The 26,591-nt window shown below is 43.5% G+C and overlaps 1 protein-coding gene across 5 annotated transcripts in view; it reads right to left on the bottom strand.

Moving 5' to 3' along the window:
• Window positions 1–26,591, bottom strand: part of UBE3C (ubiquitin protein ligase E3C) — a 362,832-nt gene that overhangs the window by 292,528 nt on the left and 43,713 nt on the right. For all 5 annotated transcript variants that reach the window (XM_030198632.1, XM_030198645.1, XM_030198654.1 and 2 more), the window contains exon 7: window positions 3,678–3,835. In XM_030198632.1, the coding sequence (XP_030054492.1) occupies window positions 3,678–3,835 (158 nt within the window). The remainder of the gene's footprint in view (window positions 1–3,677; window positions 3,836–26,591) is intronic.

The raw sequence follows: 26,591 nt of genomic DNA, 5'->3' as shown, positions 1-26,591 counted from the left end.
AGCTATCTATATGCCTAATGATCGAATCACCAACTAGTATCTCTGGTTTCAGTTTTTATCTGTATGGTTTTTACAGTTCCCTATTTTGTATCAATGAGAGTCATGTTCTGCATCTGCAACGGAGGTGAAAGATTCTGCAGACATGCAGTATCTGTATAGGCATCTGTAATAGTCCATCTTGTTCCAGTTTCCCAGTAGCAGGTAAATTGGTGCTCTAATGTATTTCAGTAGCATAATTAAATGAAATAACTAGTACTGAAAGTTACAGGTACAGGAGGGGATGGAGGAGATTACTTGCAGGGATGGGTGGAGATGGAACAGATCTTAAAGAGGACGGGTGGGGATGGGTTAGATTTCAGTGGTGTGCCTTGACAATTCTTGCTCCTTTTAAGTGTGCCATGAGATGAAAGGTTGAAAATCACTGCTCTAGATCTGTACCTAGCATCGTTTGGCTTTACATTAGGGACTTACTATAAACAAAAATCAGAAGGTTCTCAAAGATGAATCCACAGGAGTAAACTACTTTAGCTCTGGTTACTCACAAATCTTCCCTATCGCAGAGCTCCAAGCACTACCCTTAATCCTGCCAGTCTAACGAATGTTGTTATATGAGCCATACATGTATTTATTATTATTTTTTTACTTGTACCCCGCGCTTTCCCACTCATGGCAGGCTCAATGCGGCTTACATATTGTATACAGGTACTTATTTGTACCTGGGGCAATGTATGAGCAGGGAAAAGCACAAAGGGAACAGAAAATCCTATGGATATCAAGATGGGATCCACAGATCCTCCAGTTCCGTGACTTTTCCATTAACAAGAAATAAATCCGAAGCAAGAGTCCATTAGAATGGAAATCTAAGACAAAATGGATGTTTTAAATGGCAAACTTCTCCAACATTTTTAAGTACAGTGAAAATTCATTATTATTTTTTTACGACAATCTTCCAGATATTTACTGACTGGCTAACTTCCTTATAGACAAATATTTTTGCCATTTTTACATCAAAATTCACCCTCTATATCAAAGCATAATCCCAAACTCAAAACACAAGCTCAGATCAGAACTTTTTTTTTTTACACAGATGTGTCAGCAAAAATACCTAACAATGATGCAGTTCTTCTGTGATTTTTAACCTATCAGTAAATTTACTGATAGTTGGCAACCCTATTTATAAATGTTACACTTTTATATCAAGACCCATGACATGCTGCTATTGCTGAAATTTAAGGGCTCTATTTAAGTTTCAGTTAAAAGGAGAATTAAAAAAAAAAAAAAAAAAAAAAAAAAAGAGTGAAAGCCTACAAAATTCAGAAAAGGTATCTTTTACCAACTTATGGAATAGAAAAAGTTTTGCATAGAGGACTAAAGAGCTATCAAAATATTTACACAAAAGGCCCACAGAACTTTTGTCCCATCATTAATTTTGCCCTATTTACTGTAAAGAACTACAGAACGCCCTCCTGTGCATAAGTGTAATTTTTCAGCTACACACAAATGTAAGCACTTCCATTCCTGTAGCACTGTAAAAACGATTACTACTACATTTCTGAATCTCATATATAACTGATTTCTAACATGCTACTGGGTTGGAAAGAAAACATGCCCTGTTGGTATGGAGTTGGATTCTAAACTTCAAAAAGATTCAACAAGACAGACTTGAGCAAATCTGCATTCACGCTGGGAATCCCTCCCCCAACTAGCAAAAGAAATATGAATGTGAAATGAAGGCCACCTTGCAGATCTCACTCAAGGCTTAATGCTGTCTTAGCTCCAATGCTATGAACTATGGCATGCTCTTCCCAGGGTCAAACCTATCTAGCATAAGCAAGAGATGAAATCTTTTATACAATTTAGATATTGCATGCTTAGCTACAGCACTCTCTGCTTTACTGGGGTCAAAAGAAACAAAAAGCCTGGCGAACTAAGGATTTTAGTCCACTTCTTGTAGAAAAACAAGACTCCTTTACAATCCAAGCATGCAAGGCATTATCACCTTTGTAGACAGAAGCCCTAGGACAACTGATCAGTTACATTACTTTGGATTTTATTATGGCTAGTAAATATTGTGCTGCTTTGAATTTATCAATGCTACGTTTGTCTTGTTTTTATTTTTATTTTTTTTTTTGGGGGGGGGGTTGTGTGTTGTTTGGGAAATGTCTTGTAGAGATCGTGCTTTTTACTGTGAATGTTCTTATGTGAACTATGTAGAATAAAATAAATAAAAGAAACCACCTTCAGCAAGAAATCTGGATAAATGTGCAAAAGCACCCTATAATCATAAAACGTATATAAGACAGCTAAGTCACTAAGGTCTGGAATCACTGGCTTTGCATGACCAACTGACCACCCACAAAAAAAAAAAAATGACCTTGTAGGTCAGGTACAGTAAGTAAGCTTTCACATCCTTGCCTATTCTTCACAGTCTGTTGTCTAAAAAATGCAATTCAAAATGTATTAAAGTAGGAATTTAATTCACTGAGCTACACAACATGCTCTACACCAGCATTTATATATTTTAAATTTTACATAGCACAATTAATAGTCTAGCAATTTAAAATGTATAAGAATCCATCCACAATTACCCTACAACATACATATAACCCACATCAAACTAGTTCAAATACATAAACACACATAAAACTATACCCTAACAGTCAAGGCCTCGGATCAGTTTGCACTGGAATATTCTCGCAGTTGGGTTCATATATTGGGGGGGGGGGGGGGGGGGGGGGAGGGGGAGAAGAGAGATTTTGTGTTAGGAATTTGGGGGGTTGCAGATTTTCTATGACTGTAGTGTTTACACACTGTTCTCTGCTTGCCTTGTTCTGTGGTATTGGTTCTTAGTAATATTTGAAATTTCAATAAACACCATATTAAAAAAAAACAAACAAACTATATCCTATAAATAACATCCAGAATTTCTACGTATTTGAGCTTTACCAATACCTTCCCTTCTGTTCTTACTCCATTGTGCATAATCTTTTTTCTCCCCATTACTGTTCTGCTGGAGTAGCTATCCACCTTTTGAAATTTTTTTGTAATCTGCTTCCAGATAAATTCCCATTAGGTAGCTTATTCCACAATACCAGAGCGATCAGTGAAAAGCAATGTTGCCCACCTGTAACAGGAGTCATCAATTGCAATGAGACTGCAATTTTAATAATATGGTAATGTTAATAAGCTTTCTTTACCACTGACCACAACTGGTTTTCTATATCATCAAGTTGCTCTGACATATTCTGCCTATGCCCTGGTACCCCATTTACTTCCCAGAACAATCACCAATTCTCTTCCATCTCCAACCTTGAAATGAATTCCATTAATACAGAGAATTTACGTATACTCTCTTATAAACCACAGCACAATATGGTCTAAAAAGAATGTATTTTAGGCGCATGGTTCCACCCCTAGTAGCTTTCTGTGTCAACCCTCTGTATGTGGGGAGTGGCCTAGTGGTTAGGGTGGTGGACTCAGTTCCTGGGGAACTGAGGAACTGAGTTTGACTCCCACTTCAGGCACAGGCAGCTCCTTGTGACTCTGGGCAAGTCACTTAACCCTCCATTGCCCCATGTAAGCCACATTGAGCCTGCCATGAGTGGGAAAGCGCGGGGTACAAATGTAACAATCAGTATGTAACAGGTGTAGATAATTATCTTTTCCCTGTTACCTACCTTTCTGAATCATGTAGTGCAAAATTTGTTCAATTACTGATGCTACATCACCAGCATCTTGTAAAACAGAAAAATATGTATTCTCTGATGAAAATACTTCAATCATTCTCATAGGAAGTGCAAAATTCATACTGTCATCATCGCAGCACTGCAATAACCTACATAAAAAGAGAAATAAAAATAAAAATAGAAGTTTACAAATGGAATGTATGAGAGCACATTTAAAATTAAATCTGCAAATTACTTTTGATTACTTGAGGAATATTTTTACTGTGGGTTCTATTAATATTGCTCTAGATAGAGTAATCTTTCCACCCAGAAGTCTTTTTGCCCTATTTGTATACTGGGATCCCCTTACCAACTGCACTTAAAAAAAAAAAAGTTAATTTTATGTACTAAACTGAAATGAAAGTGTTCAACACAAACTCCATATTGTACAAGAGAACTTCCCTAATCATCTGTGGATTTATCTAAGCAATATGACAATGTTTTATTATGGATTCATAGATACCTAAGTAAGGAAGATGAATTGTATTGAATGGGTGGGGGTGGGGGGGGGCAGTTGACCAAAGGAAGTTCTAATGCATATAAAAATCTTTCAGACTATCAACTCTATATTTATTGGCTTCACTTTCAATCTTATACTTGTTTCTTTTTCTCCTATAATGTATTGGATTATATTATTTCTGGCAGTTAAAGCTATGCAAATTTATACTGCCCCATCCCCTATATTTTGTTCCCAGAATCCAATTTTTTCAAGTTATTCACGTTCTTAATTATATTTTATAGACTGTATGCAGGAGATCATGAATCTGTAATGGATTGCTTTGGTCATTGAGTTAAAAATGGGGGGAGCAACTACATAGGAGTAGATTTCAAAAATAAAAAAAAAAGACCAAAACCACCACCATTATCAGAGAAATGCAATAATAGATTAAAAGAGGATTCTCAATGATTCTTCATGTTACATCTCAACTGAACACTTTCTTCCCAGTATGCTTTGGAGTCCCATAGGTAATTTAAGAAAGCATTGCAGCCTAACATTCACAAGAATTCAGCAATGTGAATGTGTCTCCCACTAGTCTATGGGATTTGAATTTGTATTGGATTTAAATCACTCGCCTCTTCCAAATCCAAGCTCAAGGCAAGTTACAATCCAGGTACTATACTTATTTCTCTGTTCAAGGGGCTTACAATCTAAGCTGTACCTGAAGCAATGAAGGGTGAAGTGGCTTTCCCAAGGTGACAAGGACATCTGTAGGAGAGGTGGGATTTGAACCCTGGCTTCCCTGGTTCTCAGCCCACTCCTCTAACCACTACATTATTCCTCTACCTGTGGAATTATGAATACAAAAACATTATTTCATACAATCATTTACCCTGCACTTTCAAATTTTCTTTTCAGATGGTATGTATTTGCCAGCCCTTTAATCTTTTTGCTGAACCCTCTAAATGCCCTAGGGAGCAAAGGCAGTATAGTAAAGTGAAATGTATTCGTACCTCATGAGTAAAGTGGTGTGGTAGCCGTGTTAGTCTACTTTTAAAGGTAATAAATAGAAATAAACATAGAAAAGAAAATAGGATGATACTTTCTTTTTTTTTTTATTTGCTTACAAAGGTAACCCTTCAGATCAGAAATAAGCAAACGCTGACAAATATCAGAATATATACGTGAAACACAAAAGCGTTCCAATGACAGTCTCACAGGAAGTTAGTGAGTTAGGTGAGAAACAGGGAGAACTAGATGGGTGGGAGACATCCCTCCCTGCCCCTCACCCACCCAGCTCTCCCTGTTTCTCACCTAACACACACCACCTTCTTCCTATTAGACTGTCATTGGAAGGCTTTTGTGTTTCACTTATATATCCTGATATTTGTCAACATCTGTTCATTTCTGATCTGAAGGGTTACCTTCTTAAGCTAATCAAAAATGTATTAAATTAGTCCAAAGTTTCATCGTATTTTCTTTTCTGTTTTATTTCTATTTATTACATTCATACCTCTTAAATTTTCTTTCCTTGAATCCTGCCACACCAGTACAAATAATCAGATTGTGTCCTTTCCCAACCAGCAGATGGAGGTAGACAAACTGAGTCAAACCAGTGACATCACTGGGCTGGTGCAGACTCAAACCTGTGTATACCAATACCAAGCAAACCCAGAAACCCTTATCTTCATTCACAGAGGACACTTGGAGAAACCCAACAACTAACAATTCTAAACTCTAAAGCCACGTATCTCTTTTTATCTTAGAAACTATAGAAAAGCAGCTCCTAGTAATTCACGGGCAAATAGGCGACAGACAAAAGCCTGGAATCCTGCAACCACAGTCTTCCATGGAGGGTCTTGCACAGGCATGGTAGGATTCAAGGAAAAGAAATCAATGGGTATGAATAAATTTCCCCTTCCTTCATCCTGCCACACCAGTCCTAATAATAGGGACATACCAGAACAGTGTCCTAACCAGCAAGGGAAAACTAGGCTTCCTGAATTACCACCCTGCCAGAGGCTGCAATCCCTCCTGGCCAGCACATCAATCCCTAGTGTCTCACAAAAGGAATGTAGAGAATACCAAATCATCAACCTGAAGACTGCTTGAATCTCCATTTTAATTCCTGGTTGAGTGTGCACAAAGACCATGGGAACCACCTTACCCTACAGGATATAATTCACCTTAATCCGGCATGAAATGGAAGATTTGGATGACATGTGGTCCTTCCTCGGGCTATTGTGGATTTGATAAACTTAGGTTTAATATCGTTAGTCTGAAAAATGGTAGAAAATAATGCTGGGTTATGTCTATATAATCTTGTACGTTTCCTGTGCCTGGCAAGACGCTCATGGGAGAAACCTGACTTCTACCAGTGTTTGATCTCATGTACCTTCTGCCGCGGCAAATTTCCCTCTGAATAAAAGAAAATAACTAACCAAGTTGTTTTAATGTGTTAAGCACCTAGAATCAACAATTTTGTGAACCCCGTCATCATTATCTTTCCTGCGGGGAGGGAGCTTTGCATTGAGATTACTCCTGGAAAGCTACAGAAAGTAATATATATTTTTTTAATATAATGGAGACAAAAGTTGATGAAGTTAAAAGTGAAATGGAAAAGAAATTGGCTGCTGTTAAAAATAAAGTTCATTATTTTGAAAAAAAGATGTACTTCTTTGTATCCGGTACTTCACCCCAATGTCCCCCTCCTGATTATCACACTGAGGATAACACAGAAGAAGATATAGTAGATCTTTTTCTGATATGCAGAAGAGGTCTTAGCAGCAGAAATCTTGATGCATTTCTATCTGTTTCAGGGACAACACAGAAAAAAAAATCATTTGCTTTTCCCAGACACGGGGGATAAATCAGTGTGATAAGAGCAAACACGATGCGACATTTAATATGGGCTGAGCGTACATCTCTAAAGGCTGGAACAGAGTTAGAAAGGATATGTAACGATTTGTCTATTAATGAATTGCAAGAAATATATAGAAAAACCAAAGATACTCATGAAACAGAAATAAAAGTTATGCTTGAAAGATTTGATGACATTAGCTGATTGTAAAAGTGTTGACACTTATGAGAGTTTATAAAAAGATTATAAAAAGTTGTCTTAGCCTAACAAGTCCAGGCTTAGGCACACTAGTGCTAGTAAGCAGGTCTCAGAATCTGAGACAGAGAGGGTTACAACTTATCCACTATGATTGTTGCCTGAGGAACAAGATAAGCCAGTGAGAGTCCCCATGCCTTGGAATGTCTCAGAGATTAGAGCCATAGCCAAAGATTTTCCAGATATTGAGGAAGATCCAGTGAAGTGGCAGAAAAAACTGCGTAGTGTATTTGATAGTTATAATCCCATTTACACTGATGTTAACTGTCTTTCAAGAACTCTTCTTCCAATACTAAACTGAGTAAATGCCTTAAGGAAGCTAAATGGTATACAGAAGATCCAAATATTGATTACACAGAGGATTATTATTATTATTATTTATTGCATTTGTACCCCACATTTTCCCACCTATTTGCAGGCTCAATGTGGCTTACAGAGTGTTGTAATGACAAAGTCATGACAGGATATTGGAAACAATCATAAGTAAACAGAGGATAGATGAGGAATTAGAGAAGATGGAATCTTTGTGTTTTGTGTCTTTAAGGGTTCTTTTTGTAGGCTCTATTGAAGAGATGTGTTTTCAGAGATTTGCGAAAGTTGCTTAGATTGTCCATAGTTTTTAGGGCTGGTGGTAATCCATTCCATATCTGTGTACTTCTGTAGGAGAAGGTAGTGGCGTATGCCTGCTTATATTTAAGTCCTTTACAGCTGGGGAAGTTCAGATTGAGGAATTTGCGGGCTGATCTCTTGGCATTTCTGGGTGGTATGTCCACAAGGTTAAACATGTACAGTGGGGCATCTGCATGAATGATCTTGTGTACGATCGTGCAGATCTTGAATTCGATTCGTTCCTTGAGTGGAAGCCAGTGAAGTTTCTCTCTTAAGGGTTTTGCGCTTTCGTATTTGGTCTTTCCAAATATGAGTCTGGCTGCGGTATTTTGGGCTGTTTGGAGTTTCTTGATAGTCTGTTCTTTGCAGCCAGCGTACAGAGTGTTACAGTAATCCAGGTGACTAATTACCATAGATTGTACCAAGGTGCGGAAAATGTTTCTCGGGAAGAAAGGCTTAACTCTTTTGAGTTTCCACATCGAGTGGAACATCTTTTTTGTCGTGTTCTTCACATGGGTATCGAGAGTGAGGTTTCGGTCAATGGTAACTCCAAGAATCTTCAGGTTTTCTGAAATAGGAAGGGTGCAGTATGGTGTGGTTATAGTGGAGTAATTGTTTGTGTTGTATTGAGAAGTGAGTACTAGGCATTGAGTTTTTTCTGCGTTGAGTTTTAGCTGGAATGAATCTGCCCAGCTATGCAAGGTTCTGAAGCTTTGGTTGATCTAATTGGTGATTTCATTTAGATTGTGTTTGAACGGGATGTAGATCGTGACATCGTCTGCATATATGTAAGGGTTAAGGTTTTGATCGGCTAAGAGTTTGCCTAGAGGTATCATCATTAAGTTGAAGATGGTTGGTGAGAGGGGGGATCCTTGAAGAACTCCGCATTCTGGTATCCATGGAGGTGATCTTTTGGCGTCTGTTATTACTTGGTAGGATCTGGTGGTGCGGAACCCCTCGAAACACTTGAGGACTGGGCCTCTGATTCCGAAGTATTCTAGTATATGAAGTAGTATTCCATGATCAACCATGTCGAAGGCGCTTGACATGTCAAATTGTAATAAGAGTATGTTCTTACCAGTAGCAATTGTTTTTTGAATGAGTTCATTGCCGCCACTAGTAAAGTTTCAGTGCTGTGATTTGATCGAAATCCTGATTGTGACTCATGTAGAATTGAGTATTTAGTTAGATAATCAGTGAATTGTTTCGTAACTATGCCCTCCATTATTTTGGTTATGAGCGGAATAGATGCCACTGGTCGATAATTGGTTAGGTCCATTGTGCTTTTCTTAACGTCTTTTTGCAGTGGAGTGAGTAGGATGTTTCCTTTTTTCATGGGGAATAAACCGTTTTGGAGTCTGTGGTTTATTTGGTCCGTGAGGTCTTTCTTGAATTGTTTAGGGGTGGCTCTTATTAGGCTAACAAGGCAAATGTCTAGTTTGCATTGAGACTTGCCATATTTTTTAAGCCAATATGAGAGTTCATCTGCTGAGATTTTGTCAAAGTTGGTCCATGAGCGATCTTGCTGGGTATTCCCCAGGTTTTGGATCAAGGCATTCAAGGATGCTTGTATAGTCGGTGGTATTCGGAGGTATCATGCGTCTGAGTTTTAAAATTTTTTCGTTAAAATGTTTCGCTAAGTTGGTTGCGGATGGGTTGTCTATGTTGTTAGAGGTAACCAGTGTAGTGTTTAGGAGTTTGTTCACGAGTGAGAAGAGCTCATGTGTATCCTTGTAGTTTGGTCCTATTACGGTTTTGTAGTACATTCTTTTGATGACAACCTAGACAAATTTAAAAATAAGTGTAATGAAGTAGTAACTAAAGTTGCAGAAATATATAAAACTTAGGTTGACTGGAGCAAAATTAATGCATATCAACAGAAACCTAGAGAAGATCCCTCTAAACATTGGGACCGACTGGGCACTGAAGAAATATTCTGGAATTCTCAGCCCTGGCTAACCCCTAAAATCCGCTACCTACGTTCCTGTACCTGTTCCGCCAAATGCCTCTGGCTGAAATCTCGTGCCCTTGCTGACTTCTCTCATTTCAAATTCATGTCGACCTCCTTCCAATCTGCTCTCTTGCTTGCCAAACAGGACTACTACATCCAGCTAATTCTCTCGGCTCAAACCCTCGACTTCTCTTCGCCACGCTAAACTCTCTCCTCAAAGTGCCTCCACCCCCAACTCCCCCCTCACTATCTCCCCAGACCCTAGCCGAGTTCTTCCATGACAAGGTTCAGAAGATAAACCTCTACCAATCCACCCCCGCCTCTCCCTCCCCTTGTCCATTCCCCTAGTTCCTCAACCCCTCCGTCCTTTTCCTCCTTTCCTGAGGTCACTGATGAAGAAACATCACATCTTCTCTCCTCCTCAAAACGAAATACTTGTTCCTCTGATCCCATTCCTACCCACCTTCTTAACACCATCTCTTCTACTATCACCCCTTTTATCTGTCATATCCTCAATCTCTCCCTTTCCACTGCGATTGTTCCTGATGCATTCAAACATGCTGTGGTCACACCACTCCTGAAGAAGCCTTCACTTGACCCTACCTGTCCTTCCAATTAATTTTCGACCCATCTCCCTCCTCCCTTTCCTTTCCACGTTACTTGAACGTGCTGTTCACCGCCGCTGCCTTGACTTTGTCTTGTCTCATGCTATTCTTGACCCACTCCAATCTGGCTTTCGCCCTCTTCATTCTACTGAAACTGCACTTACAAAAGTTTCTAATGACCTGTTTCTGGCCAAATCCAAAGGCCTCTACTCTATCCTAATCCTTCTCGACCTATCCGCCGCTTTTGACACTGTTGATCACAGCCTACTCCTTGATACGCTATCTTCAGTTGGATTCCAGGGCTCTGTTCTTTCCTGGTTCTCCTCCTACCTCTCACTTCGCACCTTTAGTGTACACTCTGGTGGATCATCTTCCACTTCTATCCCTCTACCAATCGGTGTACCTCAGGGTTCTGTTCTCGGTCCTCTCCTGTTCTCCATCTACACTTCTTCCCTTGGCTCTCTGATATCATCACATGGCTTTCAATACCATCTCTATGCTGATGACTCCCAAATCTATCTCAACCCCCGAAATCTCAACCACCATTCAGACCAATGTCTCAGCCTGCCTGTCTGATATTGCTGCCTGGATGTCTCAGCGTCATCTGAAAATCAACATGACCAAAACCGAGCTTCTCATCTTTCCCCCTAAACCTACCTACCTCCTCTCTCCCCCCTTTCTCTATTTCAGTGGATGGCACTCTCATTCGCCCTGTTTCATCTGCTCGTAACCTTGGGGTCATCTTTGACTCCTCTCTCTCCTTCTCTCCTCACATTCAGCAGATTGCCAAAACCTGTCGTTTCTTGCTCTACAACATTAGCAAAAACCGTCCCTTCATCTCTGAGCACTCTACCAGAACCCTTATCACCTCTCGTCTTGATTATGGTAACCTACTTTTCACCGGCCTCCCTCTTAGCCATCTCTCTCCTCTTCAATCAATCCAAAACTCTGCTGCGCGACTCATCTTCCGCCAAAGTCGCTATGCCCACATTAGCCCTCTCCTTAAGTCACTTCACTGCCTCCCTATCCGTTTCCGTATTCAATTCAAACTTCTCCTACTGACCTATAAGTGCATCCACTCTGCTGCTCCCCAGTACCTCTCCACTCGTCTCTCCCTATGTCCCCCCTCGAATACTCCGTTCTGTAGATACAGTGGGGGAAATAAGTATTTGATCCCTTGCTGATTTTGTAAGTTTGCCCACTGACAAAGACATGAGCAGCTCATAATTGAAGGGTAGGTTATTGGTAACAGTGAGAGATAGCACATCACAAATTAAATCCGGAAAATCACATTGTGGAAAGTATATGAATTTATTTGCATTCTGCAGAGGGAAATAAGTATTTGATCCCCCACCAACCAGTAAGAGATCTGGCCCCTACAGACCAGGTAGATGCTCCAAATCAACTCGTTACCTGCATGACAGACAGCTGTCGGCAATGGTCACCTGTATGAAAGACACCTGTCCACAGACTCAGTGAATCAGTCAGACTCTAACCTCTACAAAATGGCCAAGAGCAAGGAGCTGTCTAAGGATGTCAGGGACAAGATCATACACCTGCACAAGGCTGGAATGGGCTACAAAACCATCAGTAAGACGCTGGGCGAGAAGGAGACAACTGTTGGTGCCATAGTAAGAAAATGGAAGAAGTACAAAATGACTGTCAATCGACAAAGATCTGGGGCTCCACGCAAAATCTCACCTCGTGGGGTATCCTTGATCATGAGGAAGGTTAGAAATCAGCCTACAACTACAAGGGGGGAACTTGTCAATGATCTCAAGGCAGCTGGGACCACTGTCACCACGAAAACCATTGGTAACACATTACGACATAACGGATTGCAATCCTGCAGTGCCCTGCTCCGGAAGGCACATGTGACGGCCCGTCTGAAGTTTGCCAGTGAACACCTGGATGATGCCGAGAGTGATTGGGAGAAGGTGCTGTGGTCAGATGAGACAAAAATTGAGCTCTTTGGCATGAACTCAACTCGCCGTGTTTGGAGGAAGAGAAATGCTGCCTATGACCCAAAGAACACCGTCCCCACTGTCAAGCATGGAGGTGGAAATTTTATGTTTTGGGGGTGTTTCTCTGCTAAGGGCACAGGACTACTTCACCGCATCAATGGGAGAATGGATGGGGCCATGTACCGTACAATTCTGAGTGACAACCTCCTTCCCTCCGCCAGGGCCTTAAAATTGGGTCGTGGCTGGGTCTTCCAGCACGACAATGACCCAAAACATACAGCCAAGGCAACAAAGGAGTGGCTCAGGAAGAAGCACATTAGGGTCATGGAGTGGCCTAGCCAGTCACCAGACCTTAATCCCATTGAAAACTTATGGAGGGAGCTGAAGCTGCGAGTTGCCAAGCGACAGCCCAGAACTCTTAATGATTTAGAGATGATCTGCAAAGAGGAGTGGACCAAAATTCCTCCTGACATGTGTGCAAACCTCATCATCAACTACAGAAGACGTCTGACCGCTGTGCTTGCCAACAAGGGTTTTGCCACCAAGTATTAGGTCTTGTTTGCCAGAGGGATTAAATACTTATTTCCCTCTGCAGAATGCAAATAAATTCATATACTTTCCACAATGTGATTTTCCGGATTTAATTTGTGATGTGCTATCTCTCACTGTTACCAATAACCTACCCTTCAATTATGGGCTGCTCATGTCTTTGTCAGTGGGCAAACTTACAAAATCAGCAAGGGATCAAATACTTATTTCCCCCACTGTAAATCTCTCCTATCTGTACCTTTTCTCCTCTACTGCTAATTCAAGATTCCGTTCCTTTTATCTCGCTGCACCTCACGCCTGGAATAGACTTCCCGAGCCTATACGACTAGCCCCATCTGTGGCCGTTTTCAAGTCCAGACTAAAAACCCACCTCTTTACCGCTGCTTTTGACTCCTAACTCACTTGCCCTGTCCTTTATCCTCACCTCTTTATTCCCTTACCCTTAATTATTGTCTGTTTACCTGTCTTTCTAGATTGTAAGCTCTTTGAGCAGGGACTGTCTTTTATGTATGGTGTACAGCGCTGCGTTAGCCTTGTAGTGCTATAGAAATGATAAGTAGTAGTAGAATCAACGCCGCTTTAGAAAATGCTGTTCCAGGTATCAGAGTAGCGTTTGTTAATGGGCTTCTGCCCCCTTTACAGTCAATGCTGAAAACCATTCCTGTTGGATGGAGTACAGAACTACCTGAAACTCTTGTTGAAGTAGCTAAACACTGTCATCGCAAATTATTTGATCAAGAAACAGAGAAGGGCTCCAAGCTAGCAAAGAAACAAGAACTACTGTTGAACCTGCAATTGCGATCTTTTTAGAACTCTAATAACCGAGGAGGGGGAAGGGGCAGAAGTCAAGGACATGGGCCTGGAAATAATACTGGCCTACAGAGAGGGCTGTGTTTCATGTGGCCAAATGGGACACTGGAAAGATTTGTGTCCTGAACAGCCTCCAGGAGGAACCCCCCCCACCCAATGCTGGAGTTGAGCAATTCCTGTATATTCACGATGTCTCACCTAGTGAATGATTAACTATAGGGAACTCCAGGACTGAAGAACCCAAGGAGACTTTTCATAGAAAACCTCCCTCTGAGACCCTTTGTCCTCTTATACCTCTCGATGCCGATTGCTTATTTGAATGGACAGCCAACCTGGTTGCTGATTGATTCCAGAACCACTCGCTCTGCTCTCAAAAGCTCAGAATTTTGCACAGTCTGTCAGGGGAAACGGTCCAAGATGAAGGACTATCTAGTAATCCAATACCTCTTGCTTTTTCTGAACCCTTACTCATATATAAGTGGGTTCCTCGTATCAAGAAAATACCTTCCTTATGAGCCCTACTCTTTCAGTTAATCTGATGGGCAGAGATCTTTTTTGTGTCATTTGGGCTACACCATTTACTATACTTCAGATGGCATATTCCTTCCAGAATAACAATTATAGGATGTGAAAGCAATACTGTATGTGTCTCTTGAGGAATCTGCCCATATTGAAGATCTTGATCTGGAATTGGAGACATATTCTGGCAGTCCCACTGGCCTTGTGGGCCTCTAGCCCTAAGTGGGGTAATTGCAGACTGAACCAGTAAAAGTAGTCCTGGACCCTTCCAAGCCTGTGCCCAAGATTTCTCAGTATACCCTGAAGCTGAGGAGGGTATAAAACAATTGATTCGGGATCTACTGGACCAAGGAATCATCTATCCTACAAATTCTCCTTATAACACCCCAATTTTGCCTACCCTCAAACCAGGCAAAAATACCTGGTGAGCTGTTAATAGGGCTGTTGCCTCCTTCCCAGTTGTTCCCAAGAAAACCACAATCCTCTCAGCTATTCCTCATGACGCAGCACATTATACTATCATATATTTCAGTAGTGCTTTTTTTTAGCATACCTTTGGCCCCTGATAGCCAGCCACTTTTCATATTTACATAGGGGTCAACAAAACACATGGACCACCTTGAGTCAAGGATAAACTGAAAGTCCCTCTTATTTTTCTCAAGCATTAAAAAAAGGCCTTGGAACCCTTGCAATTTGAGGAAGGTTCCATCTTAGTACAGTATGTTGATGATATCCTGGTCTGCTCACCCACTAAGGAGGCCTGTATAAAAAACACTATGATATTGCTTAACCATCTGTTTAACATAGACATAAAATCCAATAGAAAGAAATATCAGTCCTGCCAACTTCAAGTTACGTATTTGGGATTTCTACTCAGTCAAGGTAGCAGAGAATTGTTACCCACCAGAAGTGCTCTATTCAAACTTTACCACAGCCAACTTAGAAAGTTGCTTGGAATAGTGAATTATTGCAGGCAATGGATTATGGACTATGCTGTCATTACCATACCTCTTCAGCAGTTGCTTTCTGGTGAAGTTCTAGAACCTCTGCCCTAGGGAGAGAAACAAGAGCAAACTTTAACACAACCCAAGAAGGCCTTGCCCCAGCTTTGAGCTTACCAGATTACACAACTCCGCTCACCCTGTTTTGCCATGAACAGAATATTATTGCCTTCGGAGTTCTTACTCAACCACATGGAAAGAAGCTTAGGCCAACTGCTTACTATAGTGATGCACTTGACTGTTGCCAAAGGATACCCGACATGTTTAAGAGTTGTGGTCACAGCTGATCTTATATGAACACTGTCAGAGACTACTGTACTGCAGTCACCCCTCATTTTAAAGGGTCCACATGCTGTAGAGGCACTCCTTAATCATGACAAGACTCAGCATTTTTCCATGGCAAAACTCCGTATGAGCAACTTCTTTTGTCCCAACAACATGTTATATTTTAGAGATGTACTGTTCTTAATCTTGCAATCTTGCTTCCACCACTCCCTGATGAAGAGGGGCCTCATGACGTGTCCAATTTGTTGAAATGAATACCAAACTTTGCCCTGATTTGCAAGAAACTCCGTTGCATAATCACAATTTTCAGTTCTTTGTGGATGGCTCTTGCCTCAGAGAAAACCAGAGGCAACTGAGGGCTGGATATGCTGTTTGTACTCTTTCAGATACAGTAGAGAGTGCTTCTTTACCAGATGTTCACAGTGCCCAAATAGCTGAACTTGTTGCCTTAACCCATGCTTGCAACATTGCTGCTGACAGTTCTGTTACCATATATACTGACAGACGTTATGCATAAGGAGTAACTTAGGACTTTGGGAAAAGTTGGGAAAATAGGGGTTTCTTAACATCTTCAGGCAAACCAATTCATAATGGCCTTTCTGTTCCTGTCTCATTGAAAACTTTTATATCTGAAAGAAATTACTATTATTGAATGTAAGGGCCGTTCTAAAGCCCATAATTTTTTTTTTGTTACATTTGTACCCCGTGCTTTCCCACTCATGGCAGGCTCAATGCGGCTTACATGGGGCAATGGAGGATTAAGTGACTTGCCCAGAGTCACAAGGAGCTGCCTGTGCCTGAAGTGGGAATTGAACTCAGTTCCTCAGTTCCCCAGGACCAAAGTCCACCACCCTAACCACTAGGCCACTCCTCCAGAGGGAATTCTTTTGCTGACCGTGCTGCTAGGGTGGCTGCTTTAGTCAAACGTCATATTCTGCCTTCCCTGTACCTAGTGTTGCCGTCTCCTTTGCCTCCCTTATAGTATGTCATTCAATCCCAAGAAGAGGCGTCACAATTGGAAATTGATTCTTGGAGACAAGATGGATGCACTCTGCATTCTGATGGGTTTTTGAAGACCCACTGGCCATGTGGTTCTCCCTGATGCTCTGCTCCTGCATGTTTCCTCTGAATACCATGGCCAGGTACAAGACGGCAGAGGACAGATGATTCAATAAAATTTTCCCAAGATTGATACAACCCCAAATTTTCCAAAATTACAAAGGAAGTATATGCTACTCGCCTGGTCTGTAAACAGTATAATGTAGGTAAACATGTTAAGACAAGCCAAGGTCACAAGCCTGTACCATTAGGACCTTCTCTGTATTTGCAGATGAATTTTACCCAGCTGCCTAAGCGTCAATGATTTCGACTATTGTCTAGTAATTGTGTGTTTATTCTCAGAATGGATTGAAGCATTTGCTTGCCAAAAGGCTGATGTAGTTACAGTGGCCAAGAAGCTAATCCAAGATTTTATTCTTTCTTGGGGAACTCCAATTTGGCTCTCCAGTGATAATGGTACTCCTTTCATTTCACAGGTAGTACAACACGTAGTAAAAGACTTGGGTACAAAGCACCAGTTCCACACGGTTGGCTCTGCGAGAAGTCCTCTAGGAGGAGTCACTGAAGCTTGAGATCCCCCAAGTCCTCCACTATCTTTTCCAGCTCTTCACCAAACAAAAGCAGACCTTTAGAGGTTAGCTTACTAAAGTGTGCCTTAAATATGGCATCCACCATGCCACTGCCATAAGTAATAGCAGGCCACCTCCAAAGAAGCCAAAGTCCCAGATTTCCATGCACCAGATACATGGCATCCACTAGAAAGGCCACAAAGGACTCCAGGGCCTTTGTTCCCAGAGCAAAAAAGTGTCCTGGCCACATATTCCCCCCTTCCCCGATTGAGATCTCTGTGCTCACCACTGCCAAGGCAAACCTTTGCTTCACCTTCCTATCGTGGGCATCCTTCAGGGCAGATCCCCCTTCTACTTGGACAGTAGACTTGTTGGTCACCACAAACATCAAGTAGATTTTCCCTAGATGTCTTGTACCTTTCAGAATATCTCCTGGGGCTTCCCATTCTGCTAGAACCATCTGGGAGAGGGCCCTGTGCAACAGGAAGGCCTTGGGAGGTCTCGGGAAACCTTCCAAGATGAGAATGCCATCCATCATGTCCAGTGGCGAGGGAGCCAAAATCTGGAGGACTGAGGCTATGGTATTAATAAAGGATCTCATTTCTTCCTTTTGGAACAACTGGATGACTGGAGAATCCTCTTCATCCTCAAGACCTAGGTTAAGGGCCTCCAAGAGGGACCCCTCCTCCTGGGGATCCATGGGCTCATCCTCTGTCCCAGCAGGGCTCCAGTTGCCTCTTCTGAGAGCCTATGAATGGAATCAGACCCTTGTCTGAGGGTCTTTCTTTCACCTATTATGGCTGCTTGGCGGATGGGAGGATGACCTGCTGGTGGCCTCACAATCAGCTTCTCTTGGGCAGTGTTGCATATGGTCTGTTTCACAGAGGACCCTAAGTAGCAAAGGCCATCATGTCAGCCCCCAAGACCCCCAGAGACCACACTGGGCTCCCCACCCATTGCAAGCAAGGTCTCATGATCACCAGGCCCCCAAGGAGGCTCTCTGAATCCCCCTGTACCAGCTGTGATCTAACACCTGCATTCTGGTATGAAGGCACCAAGATGGCTGCCATTCCTGGCAAAGCCAGGGAATCAGTGGTCATCAGTGCCTGAAGAGATGTGGACAAAACCAAGACAGACATGCTCCCCTTTCCTCCTGGCTCTTCTCTGCCACCAACAACTTTGGGCCTCTCAGATCACATGCGAAGCAGATGGAGATGGCCTTAGTGCTCACACGCTAGCTCTTGCATGTCTCACAATTTCTGCGCTATACTCACACCACATGTGGCTACCCATGAAACTCACCACTCCTGGACCTGAACGCACCGCTGACTTCCTGTTATTTTTTGGAGGGTTTTGTTTTTCTGGGTTTTTTTTTAAACTCTATGTCCTCAGCAAGTCTGAAGGAACACAGCTGGCCAATCATCTTTATTTAATCTAAGGCTCCTGCAGCAGAAACCTACAACCCTCTCAACTGACAGGGACCTTTCCAGACTGCCTCACCAAGCTAAGGTCTGCAGACCAAAGCTCAGTGCTCAGGAGTCCAAAATCCTCCTGACTCAACCAGGGACATGGACCACAGCACAATCCCCAGGAGCTAAGGCCCCAAAGAACTCAAACATACCGAACGCAGGCTGTAGACTATACTCCAGGGAGTTGGAACCACCTACACTAACCTACCACACCGTCCCAACCTATACCATATGCTGAAGGTAGAGAAATGATGAGGTTCAGCAGTCAGTTCCAGCTCTTATACCAGTGATGTCACTGGTTTGACTTGGTTTCTCTAAAAGCATTTGCTGTTCAGGAAAGGACACAACTTGTTTGAACTGGTATGGAAGGATGAAAAGGAAATTTGTATTAAACATTATATAATGAGGTACTCAAAGGAATGCAGCACCAACAAAGTAGAAAAAAAAGCGTTCTGTTGGGGTACACCAAATCCAAAATTATGTTATAAACCTATTTCACCTGTTTAGACTTCAAAGAAATATTTAGAAGTTATGTGATAGTCAAAACAAAGGTTTTAATACCTAAAGCATTTCAAACTCAAAAGTTTGGTCTCCAAGATTCAACTACTCTTTTATGTAGAGTTGTGTTAGCTGACTTGCTTACATTCAGCCATAAGGATAGATTGTAAGCTCTTTGAGCAGGGACTGTCTTTCTTCTATGTTTGTGCAGCGCTGCGTACGCCTTGTAGCGCTATAGAAATGCTAAATAGTAGTAGTAATTATGATATACAATACAGAGTAAGGTACTCTTTGAGCTACATGGGTAATACTGAACATGGCACATGTAATCCCACAGATAACACAGTAAACTATACCATCCCCTTACCAACCTAGAACAATATTAACAATATTTCAAATGGATAATTAAAAGCAATATGTATTTGGGGTTCCCTGAAGCAGACCTACGCAAAACATAGTCCATGTTGGGACCCAGGACCTTTGATAAAGATAAGTGCACTTTCTAAATTTGTTTGAACACATTGAGTGGTTGTTTCTTTTGATGAACTATGAACATTGCATGTAACTTCACTGTGACAATGTTACTTATGGATACCTTTGGACACTTTGTGCATAGTGATTGAGAGGCTTTACATAGGATAACCTGATCCATGCTGGTCTCTATACTCTTCTGAGCACCTAAAATTATTTATTTATATTATCTGCAAATTACTGTTGATTACATAAGGAATATTTTTGCTGTGGGTTCTATTAATATTGTTCTAGATAGAGTAATCGCTTCCTCTAGCACCTACAAGTTTTTTTTTTACCCTATTTGTATACTGGAATCCCCTTACCAATTACACTAACAAAAAAAACAAAACAAAAAAAAAAAAGCATTAATTGTATCCATCTAATTGATTTGTTAAAATATGGCATATTCTGGAAACAGAAAAGTTATATGCACTAGTTAAAATGATGTACCATCCTATGATCTAATAGGGTCACCTTTCTTAAACTACACTGAATGTCGCCCAATATTGAAGACTTTATTTTGCTAAGAACAGATTTTCTAACATTTCTTTGTGAAAATTTTATATATTTGAACAAGACTGGCTAACTTATTAATTTGCTTAATCAATAAGGGCAACACCGGAAAGAACAATCTGTCCAGGGCGGTATCTACATACAAACAAAAGTCAAAAATAAAAACAGAACAGGCCCTTGAGGCCCATTTTCCTACAGAAAAATGAATTTCTTCAACTCCTCAAAAATGTGGAGGCTCTTAACCAACCTATTAGGTTTTGCATCTAACACATGGTAGGTATAAAACCTCTGTGTTAACCAAGGGCATTACCAGGACTTTTGAAAGAGCAGTTTACAGAGAAAAAAAGTAGTCACTAGGTGCTAATTACACAGCAGATCATGAGTAATACTGTTAACTACTCTTGAGGTGGTGTTAAATGATCTGCATTAACTGATGCATTAATGCTAACTCACTCCATATTAACTGTAAGGCACAGTTTTAGCCCAAAAAGGGGTGATTTTCCACATTTGCTGTTTAATGTGAGAATTGCCCACCTTTTCAGGGCAGAACCTGTGCTATAAATTAAAGTAACGGAAGTTAGCAATTACTATGTGTTAGGTGCAAAAGCTTGCCATGGTTCAGTAGACATACTCATAGCTATATGCAAAGCTTTAGGCACCCTGGCAACTCATACTTTCAATGAACAGATGTCGAGAACCTGTCTATACAGTACAAACTGTACAAACTTAACACACATCTTTAGCACATAAATTACACTATTTGTTTGCATTTTGTTTTACTAATTCAAAATTTTAAAAAAAAACACAGTTGACTATGGCAGGTGTAAAGGTTTGAATACCCTTTCAGTCAATACTTTATAACACCTCTTTTGGCAGAAAAAAAATGCCTCCAAACATTTCCTGTAGTCAGGATTTTTTCCCTTTCTTCCTTTCAGAACTTTTCTAGCTAGAAGTATTCTTAGGTTTTGCATACACTTCATATTCAAGATCAACCACAATTTTTTCAATATTCAATTCTGGACATGGAGAGAGGTTTTGGAATGGGCTTCTCATTGTCAGGTTCTCAGGTTCAGAGCCCGCGGGGCCGGGCTCTGGTGCAAACGTGAGCCCTTGGGCTGCTGACGAGGAGCGACAGCAGCAGGCAAAACCGACCAACCAACACTGGGTAAGCACACCGGCAGGGACTGCAGGCACTGCCCAGTGAACCGGAACACATGGACTGGAATCCCCCGGACTGGAGGACACAGGACTGGAACACACACCGGACCGGAACACACTGGACTGGAGCACACTAGACTGGAACACCCTGGACTGGTCCCCCGGACTGGAGGACACAGGACTGGAACACGGGACTGGAGCACACTGGACTGGTCCAACAGCTTCACCTGTACTTAGCTACTAAGCCCCCCCAAGAGTTGAGCTCCTGGGTTCGAGTAGCCGACAGGACTTACTGGATACCGGATGACATAGGGACCAGGACTGGAAACAGAAGTGCTCCTAACCCTAAACTGATCTACGTGCTCCCAAGCCCTAAACCAGCAGGAAAGCTAAACACATAGACACCAGTGCACACTGCACTAACACTAACCTGGACCTTAGCAAAAGCAAGCAGGGACCCTAGACACAATGTCAGAAGTGCACACTGCACCACCCTACCTAAAGCAAACAACTGCTGTTGCAAAGGCCCTGAAGGAAAGAACCCACTTCCTTATCAAGGCCCTCCCTGATGATGTCACACTCCCTAGACCTAGGCAAAAGCACACTGACCCAGAGAGGCCCAACCCACACCAATGCAAAACCGTGAAACACTTGAAGCCAGTACACCCAAAGAGAGTTAGAGCAACTCAGGCAACACACACACAGCTGTAGTGAAGTGAGACAATTAACCCCATGCTGCTGGAAGCTGCCAGCACAGAGAGACAGAGCCAGCTCAGAAAGGAAAGAGAAAAGAAACAGAAGCCAGCTAAGAAGCTGACCCCCAGGAAAGAGGTAAGTTTGAGAGGGGTTCAGACCCCAATCATAACAGCACCTCCCCCTCAAGGCTCCCGTGTCCCCACGGGAGCCCCAGGTCTCAAAAGACAATTTAGGTCTCCATGGGTAGCTGTGATGAAATCTCCCAATGGGTTTCACAACATAAATCTGGGCGGCTGGGCAGGACGTGACAAGTACATCTGGAACTAGGAAACCAGAATGGCTTTGGCCACCACGAGGCTCTTTAGAACGGCTGCTAGGCAGGATCAGAGTCTTGGATGCAACAAGTGGAGTTCTATTCAACAGGAACCATCTCCTGAAGGAGTCCACAACTTCCTTGACTTCCTGGCACTCCACTGTAGCAGCCAGAACTGGGCTAGAGCCCACACCCATCCTGGAATCTGAAGCCAGACAGGAACTTGAACTGGACTTCAGACTAGACCTTGCCCCTTGGCTGGAGCTGGAACTCAGAAGGAGTTCAACATCTTGGCTGAAATGGGAACTCGGAGTAGACTCAGCATCTTGCCTGAGACTGCAACTTGGCCCGGACTCAGCATCTTGGCCGGGACTGCAACTTGACCCAGACTCAGCATCTTGCCTGGGACTGGAACTCCAACTTGACCCGGACTCAGCATCTTGCCTGGGACTGGAACTCCAACTTGACCCAGACTCAGCATCTTGCCTGGGACTGGAAATCCAACTTGACCCGGACTCAGCATCTTGGCTGGGACTGGAACTCCAACTCTCACCGGACTCAACATCTTGACCGGAGTTGCCACTTGACCCGGACTCAGCATCTTGCCTGGAACTGGAACTCCAACTTGGCCCGGACTCGGCATCTTGGCCGGGACTGCAACTTGACCCAGACTCAGCATCTTGCCTGGAACTGGAACTCCAACTTGGCCCGGACTCGGCATCGTGGCCGGGACTGCAACTTGACCCGGACTCAGCATCTTGCCTGGAACTGGAACTCCAACTTGACCCGGACTCAGCATCTTGGCCGGGACGGCAACTCTCACCGGACTCAGCATCTTGGCCGGGACTGTAACTTGACCTGGACTCTGCATCTTGCCCGGGACTGTAACTGAATTCTGATTCGGCATCTCGGCTGAACTCTGCACCCGGTGCAGACTCAGCCCTCATCATGGACTCGTCATCTTGGCTGGGCTCTGCACTCGGTGTAGACTCAAAATCCCGGCTGGGACTGCAACTCGATCCAGACTCAGCATCTTGACTGGAACTACCACTCGATCCAGACTCAGCATCTTGACTGGAACTGCAACTCGATCCAGACTCAGCATCTTGACTGGAACTACAACTCGATCCAGACTCAGCATCTTGACTGGAACTGCAACTCGATCCAGACTCAGCATCTTGACTGGAACTGCAACTCAATCCAGACTCAGCATCTTGACTGGAACTGCAACTCGATCCAGACTCAGTATCTTGACTGCCAATGCTGCAACTCACTCCAGACTCAGCATCTTGACTGGAACTACAACTCAATCCAGACTCAGTATCTTGACTGGAACTGCAACTCGATCCAGACTCAGCATCTTGACTGGAACTACCACTCGATCCAGACTCCGCATCTTGACTGGAACTGCAACTCGATCCAGACTCAGCATCTTGGCTGCCCCTGCTGCAACTCACTCCGGACTCAGCATCTTGGCTGTCACTGCTGCAACTCGCTCCGGACTCAGCATCTTGGCTGTCACTGCTGCAACTCGCTCCGGACTCAGCATCTGGGCTGTCACTGCTGCATCTCGCTCCGGACTCAGCATCTGGGCTGAAACTCAAAACAGACTCAGGCACTGGGCTGGAACTCAGTGTGGACTCAGAAGCTTGGCAGACAAAGCCCTTCAGGCTGGACTCAGAAGTTTGTCGGGAAAAATCAGGAAGCCACCTTCTTTCAGCTTGGGCTTCAGGAGTATCCCGTAGGGTTGGCTCCGAGAGGAGTTGGAAGCGGTAAAAGAACAGCTTGGTAGAGGGATCAATAGCAGAAACTGGGTTTTCTTCGAACCCAAGCCAGGAGACACGCCTTCTTTCCGCTGCAGCTTCAGGAGTATTCTTCAAGGCTGGATCAGACAAAAGTGCAACCCGGTAATCCTGGAGTGTCAGAAACGGATCCAGATCAAAAATGGGGTTGGAACTGGGATCCAAACTTGTACTAGGAGGCTTGGTTTGAAGCGCCACTTGAACTGGACTCCGAGGCTTGCGTGGAGGCTGGACTGGCACCGGAGGCTCGGTGAGAAGCCCCTCTCGGACTGGAATCGGAGGCTCGGCCAGCAGCGTCCCACGGACTGCACTCTGAAGCTTGAGTGGAAGCGCCACTTGAACTGGCATCGGAGGCTCGGTCAGAAGCGTCCCTCGGACCGGACTCTGAAGCTTCGCTGGACGTGCTGCTCGGACTGGATTCAGAGGCTTGTCTGGGCGCGCTGCTGGGACTGGACTGGACTCCAGCTGAGCCCATAGCGTAGAATTCCCCAGACGTCTCCTCTCAGCGACCGCTTCAGGAGTATCCCACAAAGCTGGATTCAAGACAAGGCTGCGGCGATACTCAGCGAGCGTGATAAAAGGGTCCATATCTGAAACTGGGTTTTCAGTGATTCCAAGCCACCGGACACGTTTTCTCTCAGCTGCCGCTTCAGGGGTCTTCTTCAAAACAGGATGAGACAAAAGTTTCCCACGATACTGACGAAGAGTCATAGAAGGATCAAGAACAACGATGGAGCTGGACCCCAGCTGGGTCAGCTGGGCGGAGGTTCTTGCCGGGCTCATGGCCTTTGCAATCTGTCAGGTTCTCAGGTTCAGAGCCCGCGGGGCCGGGCTCTGGAGCAAACGTGAGCCCTTGGGCTGCTGACGAGGAGCGACAGCAGCAGGCAAAACCCACCAACCAAATGCTGGGCAAGCACACCGGCACCGGCAGGGACTGCAGGCACTGCCCAGTGAACCGGAACACATGGACTGGAATCCCCCGGACTGGAGGACACAGGACTGGAACACACACCGGACCGGAACACACTGGACTGGAGCACACTAGACTGGAACACCCTGGACTGGTCCCCCGGACTGGAGGACACAGGACTGGAACACGGGACTGGAGCACACTGGACTGGTCCAACAGCTTCACCTGTACTTAGCTACTAAGCCCCCCCAAGAGTTGAGCTCCTGGGTTCGAGTAGCCGACAGGACTTACTGGATACCGGATGACATAGGGACCAGGACTGGAAACAGAAGTGCTCCTAACCCTAAACTGATCTACGTGCTCCCAAGCCCTAAACCAGCAGGAAAGCTAAACACATAGACACCAGTGCACACTGCACTAACACTAACCTGGACCTTAGCAAAAGCAAGCAGGGACCCTAGACACAATGTCAGAAGTGCACACTGCACCACCCTACCTAAAGCAAACAACTGCTGTTGCAAAGGCCCTGAAGGAAAGAACCCACTTCCTTATCAAGGCCCTCCCTGATGATGTCACACTCCCTAGACCTAGGCAAAAGCACACTGACCCAGAGAGGCCCAACCCACACCAATGCAAAACCGTGAAACACTTGAAGCCAGTACACCCAAAGAGAGTTAGAGCAACTCAGGCAACACACACACAGCTGTAGTGAAGTGAGACAATTAACCCCATGCTGCTGGAAGCTGCCAGCACAGAGAGACAGAGCCAGCTCAGAAAGGAAAGAGAAAAGAAACAGAAGCCAGCTAAGAAGCTGACCCCCAGGAAAGAGGTAAGTTTGAGAGGGGTTCAGACCCCAATCATAACACTCATTCTCTTGTTAAGCACAAGTGGTTGACATTGATCTAGGTTTTGGATTGCTGTCCTGCTGAAATATCCAACTACTTTTCACATTTAGGGCCCTGTTTACTAACTCGCGCTAGAGGCACGTTAGCATTTTTAGTGCGCGCTATTGTAGGCGCCCACAATATTCCTATGGGTGCCTACACGGTTAGCGCAAGCTAATTTTGTGCATGCGCTAAAAACACTAGCACATCCTAGTAAACAGGGACCTTAATTTCTTCATTGAATGTGAGACATTAGCTTCTAGGATATATTTATATTTAGTTAAACCCATTCTTCCTTCCACCTACAGAACAGATTCTGTGCTACTGCCTGCCACTCCACTCCAAAGCATAACAGATCTACCCATGCTTATCAGTTGGCGAGGTAATTTTTTCTTCAGTATTTCATAATTTTTTTTCTCCAAAATCTGTCTTGTGTGGTTGTGGCCAACAGTTCAATTTTCATTTCAACAGTCCAAACTGCATTGTTCCAAAATTTTTTGGCTTAAGTTTCTTTTGCATACTTTAACTTTAGTGATGAAGACCATTACTGTGCCAGCAATGCTGACCTGGGAACTAATACAAGCTCAGTTAAACTTTTAGGCAGGTCATTTATAATGAGCTATAGGTTCGGTTTT

Source organism: Microcaecilia unicolor, chromosome 1 (genome assembly GCF_901765095.1).
Source record: "Microcaecilia unicolor chromosome 1, aMicUni1.1, whole genome shotgun sequence".
NCBI lineage: Eukaryota > Metazoa > Chordata > Amphibia > Gymnophiona > Siphonopidae > Microcaecilia > Microcaecilia unicolor.
Note: the sequence above shows the minus strand (reverse complement) of the source record. Positions and strands in the feature narration are given on the sequence as shown.